The sequence below is a fragment of the Chiloscyllium plagiosum genome, chromosome 22, assembly GCF_004010195.1.
Source record: "Chiloscyllium plagiosum isolate BGI_BamShark_2017 chromosome 22, ASM401019v2, whole genome shotgun sequence".
Lineage (NCBI taxonomy): Eukaryota > Metazoa > Chordata > Chondrichthyes > Orectolobiformes > Hemiscylliidae > Chiloscyllium > Chiloscyllium plagiosum.
In genome coordinates this window covers 29,465,950-29,483,521 of record NC_057731.1, presented here as the reverse complement: position 1 = coordinate 29,483,521, position 17,572 = coordinate 29,465,950, and the positions used below count along the sequence as shown (strand labels likewise).

The 17,572-nt window shown below is 39.3% G+C and overlaps 1 protein-coding gene across 1 annotated transcript in view; it reads right to left on the bottom strand.

The window, feature by feature from the left end:
• cpxm2 (carboxypeptidase X (M14 family), member 2) overlaps positions 1-17,572 on the bottom strand; it is a 182,325-nt gene that overhangs the window by 33,472 nt on the left and 131,281 nt on the right. The window contains exons 9-11 of the mRNA XM_043712660.1: positions 16,026-16,222; positions 15,719-15,898; positions 3,024-3,321 (exon numbers count right to left, since the gene is read on the bottom strand). Of these exons, the coding sequence (XP_043568595.1) occupies positions 3,024-3,321; positions 15,719-15,898; positions 16,026-16,222 (675 nt within the window). The remainder of the gene's footprint in view (positions 1-3,023; positions 3,322-15,718; positions 15,899-16,025; positions 16,223-17,572) is intronic.

Genomic DNA, 17,572 nt, shown 5'->3' with positions numbered 1-17,572 from the left:
TCCCTTGGGGCCTTGGAGGGAAGTAAGGGGGGAGGTGTGGGCGCAAGTTTTGCATTTCTTGCGGTTGCAGGGGAAGGTGCCGGGAGTGGAGGTTGGGTTGGTGGGGGGTGTGGACCTGACGAGGGAGTCACGGAGGGAGTGGTCTTCCTGCAATCATCTTCCTGACCTCTCCGCCCCCACCCCACTCCGGCCTATCACCCTCACCTTGACCTCCCTCCATCTATTGCATTTCCAAAGCCCCTCCCCCAAGTCCCTCCTCCCTACCTTTTATCTTAGCCTACTGGACACACTTTCCTCATTCCTGAAGAAGGGCTTATGCCCGAAACGTCGATTCTCCTGTTCCTTGGATGCTGCCTGACCTGCTGCGCTTTTCCAGCAACACATTTTCAGCTATATAGATAGGGTGGTTAGGAAGACACCTTTTTTTCATTTGTGGGTCAATAACCAGGTGGCATAAATTTAAGGTAAGAAGTGGAAAGCTGAAGAGAAGCCCCTTTGCCCTGAGAATGGTAGGGGCTTGGAAATCACTGCCTGACAAAGTGGTTGAGTCAGAAACTTATGTAACATTTAATCAGTATTTAATTAATCAGTTATGTTGCCCTAGCCACCAAGGCTATGTGGCAAAAGTTGGAAAAAGTGTTACTGTAATAAGAGCTTTGTTAATTGGCACAGACACAATGGGCAAAATAGTTTCTCTCTGTGTTCTGGATAGCTATGTGTCTAGGAGTATTCTAGAAGTAGTTTGAATTTTAATGTGGGCGTCTGTGACCACACTGAAATGGAAAACAGGAATTATGAGCACCCATTCAAGGATGGTCCAATGAAAAAGAGAAAAAGGCATGGGTATGATTATCATGTATTTATTGAAGGTTAACTGAACATTGTTAACAAAGTGAATTGACCTTTAAAATCTATCTCCACATTATCCCATTTACAAGTTAAAAAGAAGTTAACCTAGCTTGTGCAAATCTTTTGGTGAGGCCTTATTTGAAATGATACGTATCTCCATCTCATTTCAATTTGCTACATCTTCATGGTAGGATCAGCATTCTTACTGGATTATCACTTACCCTCAGCAAGCTAGTGGACAAGGTGTATTAGGAGTATAATCAGAGGTATATTTGCTTGTACCCGAATGGGTTGCACACACACCAAACGCTATTCAAATGTGCAAATACCCCACCACAGTAAAATGTCAGTAGCGTACCTTCACCCGTTTGACTTCACCAAGCAACCTCTAGTTGTGACTGTGCTCTGGTGATGCCAAATTGTCGTGCAGCACAGAAATAATTTTAAATTATTGGAAGCTGATGGAGCACGCACAACATATCAGGCATGCGAACAGTCGAAACAACCCACACAGCAACACTAACAATGTTTCTTGTAGTGTGGATATATTCTGAATTAAAGTGCTAATATGTAACTGTAACTGTAGGCATTTCAGTTAAATACACCATGTCTTGGACACTTAGATATTTCCACTGTCTGTCAAAAATATTGGAAATCAAGCTCTGTGGGTTCTTATTTCAATCTACTAAGGACAAACTAGAAAAATGGTAAGAAATCCCAGCCCCTGCAAAATTCACATTTTTAATAAAATGTTTCAAAGCAGAAGTATTTGAAATGAACAATAATATAAATTCTGTTCAAAGATTTGTTTGAAACTCTGCTGACATTTCACTTCTCTGCTGAATATTTAAATTTTCTATACTGTTTTGATTAACAGCTTGCGGGAAGTGATTCATTTCATATTAGCTGTCGTAACAGATTTTTTTTGTCATTTACAGCATATTCATTAAGGTCACTGTCACAAAGCTTACTATCAATTGTTTTTTGAAAAAAATTGAATTATCTATGTTAATTATTGTCATCTGATGCACTGTTTTCATAGATTGTCTCATATACGCTTTTTTTGTACTGCCTGAAACACTAATGTGATTTTTGTTTCTCCATCAGCCTAAATAAATATTTAGTAAAAGTTTAGTTTGATTTAGATCATTTTTACTTTGCTGGATTCCGTTATATCCCACTGCCCACAAGATGCATGCAGACATAAACAGTTTAACAGTGAGTGAAGATTCATCAGTTCTAAAGAGTCAAACCGAACTCAAACATTAATTCTGTTTTTCTCTCTGCAGATGCTGCCAGACGTACTGAGGTCCTCCAGTATTATGTTTTTATTTGACATTTCCAGTATCTGCCTTATCTTGCATTATGGGGAGGATTAATCTATTTTTAAGCTTATATAGGTACAGGAGTTGATAACTAATAATGGAACAGATCAGTCAAAATGAAGACTCCAAGGGCAATTAATTTCAAGTCTAACTTCCAATATTATTTCTTATTTTTGTAGGCCTCAAAAATAGGATGTTGCACTATAGTAATCTTTAAATAACAGAAAATGTTTATGAGGGTGAAACAAAGCATTTGGGGAATGAGTAGGTATTATAATGTCTTTGAGAGAAAGGGGAAAGAAAGCAAGGCATAATGATCAAGGAACAAATTTGAGAAGATGGAGCAAATAACTGCTTATCAGGTGAGAAATGGTCTACAATTATTTGTAGCTCAACCTGAGCTGCAAATCTTCTCAAAACTCGCTAATTATTTTAACCTTCCATGATTCTATGCAAACTCATAGATACAATGACACAATTAAAATATGTTACAATAGTCCACAAAGTATTGCTGCTCACACACAGCATGTTACTGTGACTGCCTGTGAATGTTTAAGGCATAATTGTAGGAATCACCATCCAATTTCTGAATGCAGTCAGATTAAATTCCTCTGCTATTTTTGTACAGGCAACAAGCCATTTAAGCTGACAAATGCTTCTGGTAAAACAACAACAAAAAAATTGACATGGATGAAATTTGCACAACACTAATGGTAATCTGTCACCTTCAGAAATGGAAAGTTGCATGAAAGCCAACTTAGGTCTGAATTAGAAAAGCATATAGCTGTGGGCTAATTGTTAATTACTATTTCTTTGCTCATTACATTCATGCACATGTTTCACACTTACTTCCTGCTACTGTGTGCCATGATGCCCCATTTATGGTTCCATCTTCTTTAGCAAAATCATCTGTGTGGCATACTCTTCTATTTGCATCTGTCATGAGACGGTGAGTGGAAGCATAAGAAAAAGCCAGCCACCGGAAAACATGATCATCTGGCGTGGCAGAGTATTCATGGACTTTTGTGCTAAACCGTGTCATGTCGAACGGATATGTCACAACCAATTCTCCACCTTGTAAATTTCCACCCAAAACAAATGGAATTTTTTCCATCCAGGCAATGACTGCACGTGTCTCAACAGCTACCTGTAAAATCAATTATTTTCAATCAGAATTTAGTCAAATACTTTATGCAGAATAAGAAAGATGTGCAGCTCTCATTAACTCCTGATATCCTGAATATATATTCTTACAAATACTTGATACATACTCCAAGGATTTAGATAAGCTAAACTGTCATTAAACTGCACACATGTTCATGCCCTTCTCCCTCAAAACCTACAATAAAAACAAATGTTAATGCCTTGCTCGAGACCGATATCATGCATAAATCATTAGTTTTCTTTTTGGGAATAGCTGGATAGGCAGAGCTTGCTTACACAGGAGTTTAAAATCCTGAGGGGTGATTTGATTGAATTGTACAAGATCCTGAAAGGAAGGACGTTTTAAAGTTAGGGACTTCCTTTTTAGGACACTGATAAGGATTTTTTTCTCTCAGAGACTTTGAAATTCTGTCTCAGAACGTGTTAGAGGTGAGGTTATTGAATACATTTTAGGGCAAGGGAGGACAGATTTTTGTTAGGCAAGGGAATTGAAGGTTATTAGGGAGATGGAAATGTGGAGTGGGGTTTGAGAAGATTTGCAGATCAGATTGAGGTTCTGGATGTAAATTTGCTCGCTGAGCTGGAAGGTTTGTTTTCAGGTGTTTCGTCACCATACTAGGCAACAGTGAGCCTCCGGTGAAACCTGGGAATGTGGAATTTGAAACACAAACAAATCAGCTGTGATCTTATTTAATGTTCAAGCAGGCCTGAAGGGCCAAAGGCTTCTGCTCTTTTTTTATGAGTCCATATGGCACTACATGAAGAGAAAGATTAATATGTCTGTCTAGCTGTTCTTCATTGATACTCAGTGGATGCAAAACCAAACAAAACTATAGTTTTCTAATTGTAAAGATAGTAATTGTAATGATAATGTAAATGTGCTTCTGAGGTAAGCTGTGGTGTGCCTGTGACTTCAGTAACCTGTGTTAGTACTTTTCTGGGAGACTGGAACCTCTACTGCGTGCAGTATTGCTGTTTTGTAGCCTTACCATCATATACAGTCTGCTAATAAGCATTGTATAAAAGTAACTCAGACGTCTGGCCTGTGCTTGCTATGAAGACCCACAGAACACAGACTGGAAGACTAATTAATCACAAAATATATTTAAAGACTTGTCCAATTCTGATATAAGCCATTTTCAACCAAAACAAAGTATGGTTAAAAACAAAACAGCAGTTCCTCACAAAATTGTATATGCAGGTTAAATAAATGTAAAGCCTTCTGTGCCACTGTCTCAGAGTTGTAGGTTGACTTGTAATGACTTTGGTAGAGTCAAACTTCGAAATGTAAAACATTAATTAACTCTCTATAGAAGAAACTTTGAGATTTAGTGCACTCCAACTCTGACAATCAAAGTTGCTGCTTGCAGTATCATTATACCCGATGGAGGTAGTTGAACCCAATAATAAGATCACCACTAATCCTGGTAGAATTGGGAACTGGGTATGAATTGAGGGATGGGGGATTCAGTTCACTTTGATATTTATTTCTTGTCAAAACTCTACAAGTATAGTGGTCTGTTATTGAAAGGTTCTTTGTGACTCATCTTTCATATTCTGATAGCTCACAATCAAGGAGGAGTCAAAAAAGTGGGGGAATAGGGGAGGTCCAAATACAAGTTTACAGATGCTGAACTTCACATCACTCTTCAAGAAGCCCACAGTGGAGAGGTTGCCTGCTGGACTTACAGGAAAGGATGCCCTGAAATCACATGAAGGAAAGAACAGAGGCACAGGCTTCTCTCCCCATCAGCGTAGCCCACAATAGGTTCTTAAGACATAGCTACCTCAGCTCCAAATGCCTCAAATTACAGTCCTTGCAGCTGCCTTACATGGCATTGGCCTATCTGAGAAACCTATCTGCAGTATGAGGATGAGAAATGCATACCTAGTGAAAGCAATAATAAGCAGCTTGGAAAACGCACTATAAAATATAAATCACGTTGCATTTTTAGTTAGATTGACTATCTGATGATAGAATTTAAAAAATGACCTCTGGTAGGTGTGAAATTGAATTGTTAACAGTAGTGGTCAAAAAAGGCAAATATACACACAGTTATAGAAATATGGTTTTGCAGCATAGAAAAAGGCCCTTCAGCCCATCATGTTCTTCTCAGTCATCAAGCACCTACTTACTTTAGTCTCACTTTTCAGCACTTAACCTTGTATGCGATGACATTTCTAATGTTCATCCAAACACACTTATGTGTGATGGTTCTCTCCTCAAAGACCTTTCAGGCAGTGAGTTCCACAAACTTCCTATCACCTGGGTGAAAATATTCTTCTTTAAATTCTCTCTAAAACTCCTGACTCTTTACTTAAATGTTTGCTCCCTTGGTTATTGATTGCTTTACTAAACAGAAAGATTTTTTTCCTAGCTTGCCTCTCATAATTTTGTACACTTTGATCAGATCTCTCCATCGGCTTTTCTGCTCAAAGGGAAATGACCCCCACTTATCTCAACTCTCATCATAGCTCCAGTCCAGGCAACATCCTCATCAATCTCTTTTGCATCCTCTTCAAGGCAATCATCTAGACCCTATAATGTGATGATCAGAACTGCGTACAGTACTCCAATTATAGCCTAACTATCATCTTATAAAGGTAAAGTCACCATTGTCTTTTTAAACCAGATAGGGCAGCTCTCTAATTAGAGAGAGACAACTGGTGGTGGTTTTTACCTGAGGGTCATCATGCCTCAAGCAGCAGGAGAGATTGAGTAGAAAAGTCCTTCATGATAACCTCAGCTGGTGTGGGAACTGAATCCGCATTGTTAGCATCACTCTGCATCTCAAACTATCGTCCAACCAACTCACCTACCTGGTTCCCCACTAATAACTTATACAATTCCATCATAAACACCACTCTTGTATCTAATGTCTTTAATGCTAAAAGCAAGTATCTCATTTGCCTTCTTAACTGTCTTAGCCACGTATCCTCTTGTCCTGTTGCTTTCAAGGATCTGTGGACTTTTTAAAATTAATTTTTATTAATTTATTGCTCATCCCTAATTGTCCAGAGGGCAGTTAAGAGTCAACCACATTGTTGTTGATCTGGAGTCACATGTACACACCTGGTTGGAGTCTCATGTGCATAATACCAAGGACCCGCTAACTATCCTAAGGCCCTGCCATTCATTGTGTACTCCTTTGCCTTGATAGCCCTCTCATAATGCCTCACACTTTGCCTCATTAAATTCCATTTGCTACTATTCTGGTCATCTGACCAGCCTAACTACATCACCATGTAGTCTAAGGAGATATGGAATATACAGGGAACATTTTGAATTAACCAAATTCAGAGAAAAGTAGTTAATTTGTTCTACTGTTAATGATCTCCCTATTATTTTGGAATTGTGACCAGCGGAGGGAATAGAAGCAAACACAATGTGAGAGAACTGCTTCTCAGCAGACTGCAGAGTCTCTCCAGCTCGACTGATATCGGAAAACCTTACCCTCATGTCCTTTAGTTCTGTGATTTTGCTGGATGCTTGGTGTAGCATTTGTCCCTTTACTGTGACATCCCCTTTTCATTGTTCCTATCCATTTGCTATATGCAGAGATTTCCACTGAGAGCCCATGCTATCCACATTACTCCTGATGTTTTGTGCAACTGTTTGGGTTCTGTCTAAAACCTGCAAATTATCATTTTGGCAATATAACACTGAAGAGGAATAATTGGCTTAAGAATCCATACAAGGTAGCTGGCATTTAAAATGGAAAAATTCATTGCTGCAAATAGAAAACTTGTCCAAGGTTTGGTTAAGCACAATATTAAAAACATTGCAAATGCTATAATTCACCCAGAGTAAAGTTACAGTAAATGGATCATTCACTCAAATGGATTTAGACATCTATAACTAGAAACTAAACGGTATTTATTGGTCAGAATTTCATTTATTTGGGGAATTCTTGCCATTTTATTATTTGTTCTAACAATATGAAGGCAAGTGAGCCTGCATTTTAATAAGCATTGTGCACTGAGGTCAGGTATGTTGCCTCAGTTGCCAATAAAATAATTAAAGAATATAGAAAATGAATTATTTTATAAATATATTTGCAAAGCTGACATTGGCATGCACACGTGTGGATATTCACTGCTGACCCATCTGTTTTACATTTACTTACACTTGCTACTGAACTCATTTAACTTGACTCATTTCAGACTGATGAATAATTTTCAGGTCAACCTGCTGAGTATGTCTTGAATGTGAAAGATAATTGATTGAATGTAACTCGAAATCTAATAGGAGAACTGCCTTAAGTTTGGCTCAAAGTATAGCATGTAGTTAAACTGTGAACTAGGAAAGAGTTTTCTGAATTAAACCAAGAATGTTTATCCAAACAAAACAGTGATAGGAGCTGTCAGAACTATAGGCCCAAGATGGATTTTAAGTTGCTAAACACAGATGTCCTTCTGATTTGAACCAGTGTTTGCTTGCTTTCTTAGTAAAAACATGAGAAAGCAGGATATAAATATATGTATGGACATTACTAGGCACCAATCCTTCATAAATTTTAAAATCACTGTGGATACCAACAGAGAGACTTCAACACACCATTCTAATTGGTCAATAAAATTGAAGCTTATTTAAGAAAAAAAGTTATATTTGTGTTTTTTTGTCTTTCATTATTGCCCTTCATTCTTAGTTTAGCTTGAATTGTTTGAGTAGCTTTAGCAATAGGAAGTTTAGGAATTCCATCTCTTGTTTTATTTTATTATATGGGAAACACTGTCTGGCCAACATTGGTTGCCCATTCCAAATTGCCCAGGAGACTGTGGTAGAGAGCTGCCTTCTTAAACAACTGTAATGCCTTTGGTGTAGATAGACACACAATGCCATTAAGCAGAGAGTTTCAGGATTTTGATCCAATGACACTGAAGGAATGGTGGTCTACCTCCAAGTCAGGTTGGGGAGTGGCTTAGAGGGGAAATCGCTCATGTTGGCATTCCCATGTCTTTGCTGTCTTTATCCTTCTGAAGAATAATGGTTATGCATTGGAAGGCACTGTCTAAGGAACCTTGGTGAACTTCTACAGTTCACCCTGAAGATATTACACTCCTCTGCTACTGAGCATCAGTAGTGGAGGGATTGGATGCTTGTGGATTTGGTACCAAACAAACAGGGCACCTTCGTCCTGATGGTGCCAAGCCTCTGGAATGTTGTTGGATCTGCACTCAGCCAGACAAATGTAGAGTAATCCATCCCACTCCTGTCTTGTGCACTGTAGACGGTAGGCAGGCTTTGAGAAGATGGGAGGTAAGTTACTTGCTGACCTGCTCTAGAAGCCAAAGTTCAAGGTCAATGGTGACCCCGGGTTGATGGCAGTGGGAGATTCAGTGATGTCTGTGTCATTGAATTTCAAGGGCAATGGTTAGAGTTTCTTTTAATGGAGATGGTCACCCCCTGCACTTGTGTGGCACAAATGTCATTTGCTAATTGTCAGCATAAATTTGGTAATTGTCCAGGTCTTGCTGCATTTGGACATGTATGGCTTCAATCAAAAATGGTCCTGAACATTGTGCATTCATCAGCAGAAATCCTCACTTCTGACCTTATAATGGAGGAAAGGTCATTGATGAAGCAGCTGAAGATGGTTGTGCATGGCACACTACTCTGAGGAACTCCTGCAGAGAAGTACTGGAGCTGGGATGACTAACCTCCAATAACCACAACCACCTTCCTATGTGATAGGTATGGCCCTAATGACTGGAAGTATGTCCCCAATTCCCAATGAAGACTATCTGGAACATGTAGAAGGCTGTGGAAATTTAGAGGAGAGAAATTATAACAGAAAGGGAAAGTTTGCAGAAGTTTGCGATTAAGTTTATCACTTAAGACGTATAAGTTCAGGGAAGGCAAGATACAATCCAGCATCAGGTAACTCAACATCAGTTAGCAGTGCCAGTCTATAACTCACACAACAGCTCAGACTTCAGGAGGAACAAGAGAGCTAGGAGTTCCCAATTATTCTAATCACTCAGAGGTCTGTACCATGCATGAAAAAGAAAGAGGAGCCAGTTCATGATTGCCAGCTCATCAAAATGAGGTGGTACAAATTCTCAAACGGGTAGTAAACAAAATCATAGAGACTGTATTGTATTCAATGACTTACTAATTTTTCAGATACTTAAGAATTTTAAACCAAAACTAATCTCAGCAAATTATTTCAGACTCAGACATTGGTCTCAACTATGAATTTATAAACGATGAGCAGTTAATGCTGCATTCCTATACTTGGCTGACCTTATAATCTCTGCAGTTTATTTTACAGTTTACCCCAACAAAATATGCAAACTCACTTTTAAGTGCTCATGCTAATGTTAATTAATAATTTGCTAGTTCATAACCTTTTTACCTTCTTTAATAATAGGCTTAACTGATTCACAAACGAGGTTGTGCAGAGCCTGATGAGCGGTTGGTAGTGTAAATACTAATTCAATTCAAACTGTGACATGCCAACTTTGAACATAATTAAATTGTAGGCATTGGCATGGTGGTAAACCTCAGATGATTCTTGGATGAGGTGTCAACATGAAGGAGCTAAGAATCTGACTGGTGTTACTGATGAATATTTTGGCTGTGTATCAATCCAAGTGTTTTTATTATTCTCAAATATGTAAACTTCTTCCATAAAAGCCACTGCCAGAATGATCCTGCCCAGAAACAGCAATAACTTTACTTTAATTATCTGTTTTCTTTACTGTGACATCAAAATCCCAACTTGCTCATTTTATCTTATGCCTCTGAAATAATATTTTCCTAGAATCTCTTCAGGGTGGAAGCAGGCCATTCAGCCCACACTGACCTTCCCATGGTTGGTCCACTTTACAGCCCTGTACACTATGGCCAATCCATCTACTCTATACATCTTTGGAAGGAAGCCCATACACTCACACAGAGAATGTGCAAACTCCAAATAGACAGTTGCTGAGGCTAGAATTGAACCTGGGTCTCTGTGAGGCAGCAGTGTTAACTATTGAGCCACTGTGCTGCCCAAGGGGCAGCTACCTTGAATAATCTGTACTGATCTGTTTTTATTTAATTTTACTTGTTTTCTGGACATTTTAAAGGAACAAATATCATTATTTCAAGCATCTGATAGTCAGCAAGGTTCTCCTGCATTGTGCACCCTTCAAAGCTGGTTCGGTTCCAGATCTTGTCAGGCAATCACCACCGGCTTCTTTCAATAGGAAAGGTGTTTGGATTGACCCATTTTGCCATGCTGTATGCAATCTGCCTACATTTTAATGAATGGACAAAAACGCCTCCTTACCTCCCTCCCACTCCCAGCTGTTTCACATTTTAAAGTTCCTGTGACAGATTGTGTTTTAGAGTCATTTGGATTCCCTGTTAATCCTTAGATTCCAGGTTTGTGATTCACTATCTTCATCATTGTGCTTGTTACTTGTCATCAAAATGTACTGATTAACCCCAATTTTCCCTTTTCTTTATTCACTCATGCGGTGTATGTGTGTGTGTGAGTGCGTGTGTATGTCACTGATTGGGCGTTGCCCGGGAGAAGGTGCTGGGGAGCTGCCTTCTTGAACCGCTACAGTCCATGTGCTGTAGGGATAGCCTTACCATGCTATTAGGGAGGGAGTTCCAGGATTTCACCCCAAAGCGACTGAAGAAACAACAACATATTTCTATGTCAGGATGGTGAGTGACCTGGAGGAGAACTTGCAGATTCCTATATGCTTTAATTTTGCTAACCAACCTGCTGAGGGGACTTCTACCAAAGCCTTTGGAAAATTCAAGTATACTATGCACATCAACTCCTTTTTATCAATTTTGTTAGTACTATCAAAAACTCCAACAAGTTCATGAAGCATGGATGGGTTGGACCGAAGGATGTGTTTCCATGCTTACATCTCTATGACTCTATGACTCATTACTTTTGATTCATAAATCCAAGCTGACTCTGCCCAATAATGTTACATAGAGGATGACTTTGTCCCTGTAACCAACATTTTATTGGGATGCAGTCTTCAAGCAAGTTGATCATTGTCAATTGGAAAAAAATCCAAAATCTTTCAGAATTTGAATGGATGCAAGTTATCCAAAAGAGTTTTCTTTCCCTGTAGGGATTGTAATTTTGTAATCTCAAGATTTATTTCGAGCTGTGATGTATAGTCATTCCTACTTCCTCCTAAAGGGGTCTGGCCAAGATCTATCTTCTGTTATTGTCTTAATTTTGTACCCTATTTGCCTAAATGCTCCATCAAGAAGACTACAGTTGACCGAAAGAAATATATGCACAGCTGTCTACTAAGAACTAATGCTGAGGAGATCTTTAGGTACAGATTTTCTGATGAGTGACAATACGACATAGATTGTCACTCCAGCCCTTCTTTTTCAGGAAAGAATGGAGCTCTGCAATTCTGAGAGAAGATTCCACTCTAGTCTAGCTTAGAAATGCAGAGCCATACTTCATTTCTGACTGTTCTTCCATTGCACAGAACTGTCAAGGGAAGGCTAACCAGACTCTCTTTTCACAGCAGTCAGCTGTTGTATTCTGACAGTCATTCTGATACCTAAAGTCAAACCATAAGTCATTGTGAAGGTAGGGTGCTATTTGTTAGGGGGACAGGGCATCAGGTAAATAAGAAGCCAAGCAGGTATATTGCTAGGTAAGTAGGATGCCAGGTGGATAGCATGCCAATTTGATATGGTGCCAGCTGGGGTAGGGGCAAAGTGTCAGTGTGCAAGATGGCAGGGATGTTTTCAGGGTCAATTCAAAAGGCAGTCTGTGGCAAATCTAGGCCATGTGTAGGGTGAAAAAAAAATCTAGAAGCCGTTTCAATCTTAGGGAATGTGGTTGCTATATATGGAGACAGTCTCCTTGTCATAATCCAGTTTTATCTTATACTGGGATTATGCCATTGAATCTGTGGTAGTTGGGGCACAGACGGTAATGACTACCCAATAATAATTATCATCAAAGGGTGCTGTGCCCGAATTTGCCAGTTTTGTGGCGTGAAATTGAGTTTGCCTCCTGGCAACAAGTGGTCGGTCAGTCTGTCTGTCTGTCTGTCTATCTATCTACTTCTGGAAATGTGTTGCTGGAAAAGCGCAGCAGGTCAGGCAGCATCCAGGGAACAGGCGAATCGACGTTTCGGGCATAAGCCCTTCTTCAGGGCTTTCAACCTATCTATCTACTTCTGTCTTAAAAAAATTAGAGATTCTGCATCCACTTCCTTTTGAGGAAGGGAATTTCAAAGAATCCTCAGAGCAAATTGTTTCCTCATCTCTGAATGGGTGAGCACTTATCTTTAAACTATGATTCCAAGTTATAGATTGGCCTACAAGAAGAAACATCCTTTCAGCATCCACCCATTCATGTCTCCTCAGGATCTTCTATGATGTAGACCACCATGACTCTAACATCCTTCTGTAAGTACAGTAAGCTGTACACAAAACACCAGATGCAGTCTCACCAATGCCCTGTATAATTGAACCATAATCTTCCTAATCTTGAATTCAACTCCTCTTGCAATAAAACATTCTATTCATTTTCCTGATTATTTGCTGATAGCTTGTACGTATAGATGAGCATCGCATTGACAATGAGAAGAAACATCCATATTACTAAATTATCTTTCTTTGGTTACTTTCCTAAAGATATATCACTGGGTTAAAATAGCATTTGTTAGCAATACCGTGACACTACAATTTCTATGAGGTGGTAAATTGAGTGCCCTAAGTTAAAAAACTTATAATTAGATTAGTTCATTTGTCATGGTTTTGAACAACCTTGGGTGATTACACATGAACACTGAGCACTGAAAAACCGCTCTACATCCAGTCAGATAAAGCCAGCACTAAAGGAAAATTTGTTCAACCAAGCTTACTGATCATAGATGCAGAAAACTACATCTGTTCATAAAACATGTTTGTCATAGACTCTGTTCAGTTTGTCAAAAACATGACTTGTGAACATACTGCACAGATATATGCAGACTGAAATGCAAGTGCTGCAGCATCACCCTTTTCACCAGAGGGCAGATTCCACAGCACCAGCAATTACATAAAAACAACTGTTGTTTACAAGTTTCAACCACGACTTTCTTTTCTGGCTTCCCAACTTCTGCCGATGTATGTGGAAAGTCAATTCAGATGTGTTATGTGTAAACTACTGAGTTGATTGTATGGGCTTGGTGTTTAGTCATTCCCACCCAGCGTAAATAGTAGCATGTGCCACAGCAATTTCTACGTTTCCCTGACAACAGTGTTTCCTGCAAGTGTAGAAGCAAAGCATCAGTCCTTTGAGTGATTCTCAAGTTCTTCAGGTAAGTGTTTAATACAACAGCCAGATTTCAGTGGAAGTGCCCTGGTGAGTGGGAATGTGATGGTGAGTTGCAGTGCTGTTGTAGAAAATAAATGTTTAATGAGTACTTTGCATTGGTATTCACCAAGGAGAGGGACATGATAGATGTTGAGGTTAGGGATAGATGTTTGATTACTTTAGGTCAAGTTGCCATAAGGAGGGAGGAAGTGTTGGGTATTCTGAAAGGCATTAAGGTCGGCAAGTCCCCAGGTCCGGATGAGATCTATCCCAGTTTATGGAGGGAAGCGAGAGAGGTAGTAGCTGGGTCTTAACAGATATCTTTGCAGCATCCTTGAACACAGGTGAGGTCCCAGAAGGCTGGAGAATTGTTAATGTTATCTCCTTGTTCAAGAAAGGTAGCAAGGATAATCCAGGTAATTATAGACCGATGAGCCTGACATCAGTGGTGGGGTAGCTGCTGCAGAAGACACTGAGGGATAGAATTTATTTACATTTGAAAGAAGATGGCTTATCAGTAAAACAGCATGGGTTTGTGCAGGGGAGGTCATGTCTTACCACTTTAATAGAATTCTTTGCGGAAATAACAAAGTTGATTGATGAGGGAAGGGCTGTAGATGTCATATACATGGACTTCAGTAAGGCATTTGATAAGCTTCCCCATGGTTGGCTGATGGAGAAAATGAAGTCACATGTGGTCCAGGGTGTACTAGCTAGATGGATCAAGAACTGGTAGGGCAACAGAAGACAAAAAGTACTGGTGGAAAGGAGTTTCTCAAAATAGAGAACTGCGACCAAAATAGAGAACGCTTCCCTCCGTAAACTGGGATAGATCTCACCCGGACCTGGTCACAGGGATCCATGTTGGGACCACTGTTGTTTGTGATGTATATAAATGATCTGGAGGAAGGTATAGGTGGTCTGATTATCAAGTTTGCAGATGACACTAAGATTGGTGGACTAGCAGGTAATGAAGGGGACTGCCAGGGAATGCAGCAGAATATAGATAGGTTGGAGAATTGGGCCGAGAAATAGCAGATGGAGTTCAATCCGGGCAAATGTGAGGTGAGGCATTTTGGAAGATCCAATTCAAGAGCAAACTCTACAGTAAATGGAAAATCCTTGGGGAAAATTGATGTACAGAGAAATCTGGGTGTTCCGGTCCATTGTACCCTGAAAGTGGCAACGCAGGTCGATAGAGTGGCTAAGAAAGCAGACGGCAGGTGTTCCTTCAATGGACCGGGTATTGAGTACAAGAGTTGGCAGGTAATGCTACAGTTGCATAGGACTTTGGTTTGGCCACATTTGGAATACTGCATATAGTTCAGGTCACCACATTACCAAAAGGATGTGGATGCTTTGGAGAGGGTCAGAGGAGGTTCACTATGATTTTGCCTGGTATGAAGGGTGCTAACTATAAAGAGAGGTTGAGTAGATTAGCATTATTTTCATTAGAAAGATGGAGGTTGGGGAGGAACCTGATTGAGGTCTACAAAATCATGCGAGGTATAGACAGGCTGCATAGCAAAAAGCTTTTTCCTAGATTCGGTAACTCAATTACTCGGGATCATGAGTTCAAGGTGAGAGGGGAAAAGTTTAAGGAAGATATGCATGGAAAGTTCTTTACGTAGAGGATGTTGGGTGCTTGGAACGCATTTCCAGTGGAGGAGGTAGAGGCTGGCATGATAGCATAATTTAAGATGTATCTAGACAGATACATGAATGGGCAAGGAGCAGAGAGATACAGATCCTTAAAAAATAGGTGACAGGTTTAGAGAGAGAATCTGGATCTGCGCAGGCTAGGAGGGTCGAAGGGCCTGTTCCTATGCTGTAATTTTCTTTGTTCTTTGAGCATGCTTTTGGGATGAGGTATCTGAAGTGTAATTTTTATAACAGCTGGTGTGATTAACATGAAAAATCTTTTTAAAACAAAAATTTTTACCTAGTTAATTTTGCTTATACTCTATTTAGCTGCCATTCTGTCCATCTTCTGGCTATGAAGCTGATCTCCAATAATTTATCTTACCAATTTGTTATTGGAAACATCATATCCAAACAATCATTCTATACGTGCATAGATCCACCACTTACAGTGGCGTTGTCAGATAAGTACCACTCAGGAATGGGTAGGTGATGGTTATTCACATTCTTGTATCCTCTTCGGCGTTCCTCTCCTTCCCAAAGAACAGAATTGAGGTCAGGAAAATTGTGCATGATATCAACGCCATCATGAGTCCAACGGCCCAAAGACCAGCCTACTAATTCGGAACCCTAAAATTCAACATAAGAGAGTCATCACATTCTGGACAGAATGGGGACCAAAGGTGAATTTGTAAAGTTCAGTTCACGTAAGTATAAATAGGGAGCAACAACTCCTGGAAGTTTAATGAAAAGTTACCACTTCATAAGCTTTTTCATATCCATCAGGATTAACAGAAGGCAAGAAATGGATTCTAGTCTCCTCAACAAGATGCTTGATTCGTGGATTCCCTGCCAAATACTCTTGGCACATGAACTGCATCAATAAGAGGAGCAGCTCACGTCCAAGAACTTCATTGCCGTGAGCTCCTGATGAGTAATGGAACTCCGGTTCACCTAGTTCGGACAAACAGAAGCAAAAATTACTTCAAGCAGAACTAAAAGTAAACGAAGCATTACTTATCCCAAATATTTTAAATTTATTTTCTTTGGTACATTCATCATTGGGCTATTGTATGCAGTTAACATTTAAGCTAGAAAAGTCATAAGTTACACAATTCTATTCCCTGGGTGGTTAGTTTCTTGGACTCCAACTAAGGGTAACTGGCTATTGTCGGGAGCAATGTCTAGTATGTTTGCCACTTCTAGGAAATTACTTTTGGAAAGAAAATGTCAATATTTCATATAATATGCTGCTTGCTTCAAGTTGCTTGCTTTATGTTAGGGGTTTCAACATTGTTTACTTTCAGGTGAAAGCTTCTTTTATTTGATCAATACTCCAATCATTTTTACCATTCATGAATTAGATCACAAGATCAATTTAGATTGAAAGGAGCTTTCATTCATTCCAGTAATTCTCACCTTTCTAAAATACCTCCCTATAACATTTCAACAAACAGTAATCAGTGAATTGAATGAAATTTCCATTTCAAACCATGTGAAGCTGTACCTCTTTATTTCAAATCATAGAACTCAACTCCATTTATTTGGAAACATTAAGTTATTGATTTATTGACCATTCTAAACTGGAGCCGTATAAATATTGGGGAATTTATTTTGGATAAACTTTTCAAAGTTTAAAAGAAGTTGGATCCTGAGTAATTGCTGTTTTGTCAATTCCATTAGCGATGGATGCTGGTGCCTTTTGGCAACTCAAAATTGCAGTTCTCCGGTTTGGGAATTGAGAGGGAATTTCTCCCGCTCCATTTTAATGGATTTTCTTTCTGGTTTCTATCTGGTGGATTGTGTTAAATTGATCCTATTGTTTGTAATTTAATATATTTTGTAAAAAGCAAGTAAATCTTATATACCATTACTCAGAAAATTATACAACATGTATATTTAATGGCCGGAGTGTTTGTATTGTGCAGTCTATTTTCATTATGAAATGATCTCTTGTAAAGTCTTGATTTCTGTTCAGTAGAGTATCCAGAGTTATACTGCTTGTTAAAATCTCTTCAAAATGAGTGTAATCTCATGATCAGTTGCAGTTCAGTGCACTAGACTTATTTTTCTGAGATATACTCTGTTGAATTGGTTAGTAAGTTTGCAGATGACACTAAAATTTGAGGTGTAGTGGACAAAGAGGTTACCTCAGAGTACAATGGGATCTTGACCAGATGGGCCAATAGGCAAATGGAAATGGAATGGCAGATGGAGTTTAATTTAGATAAATATGAGGTGCTGCATTTTGGAAAGGCAAATCAGGACAGGACTTATACACTTAATGGTAAGGTTCTAGGGAGT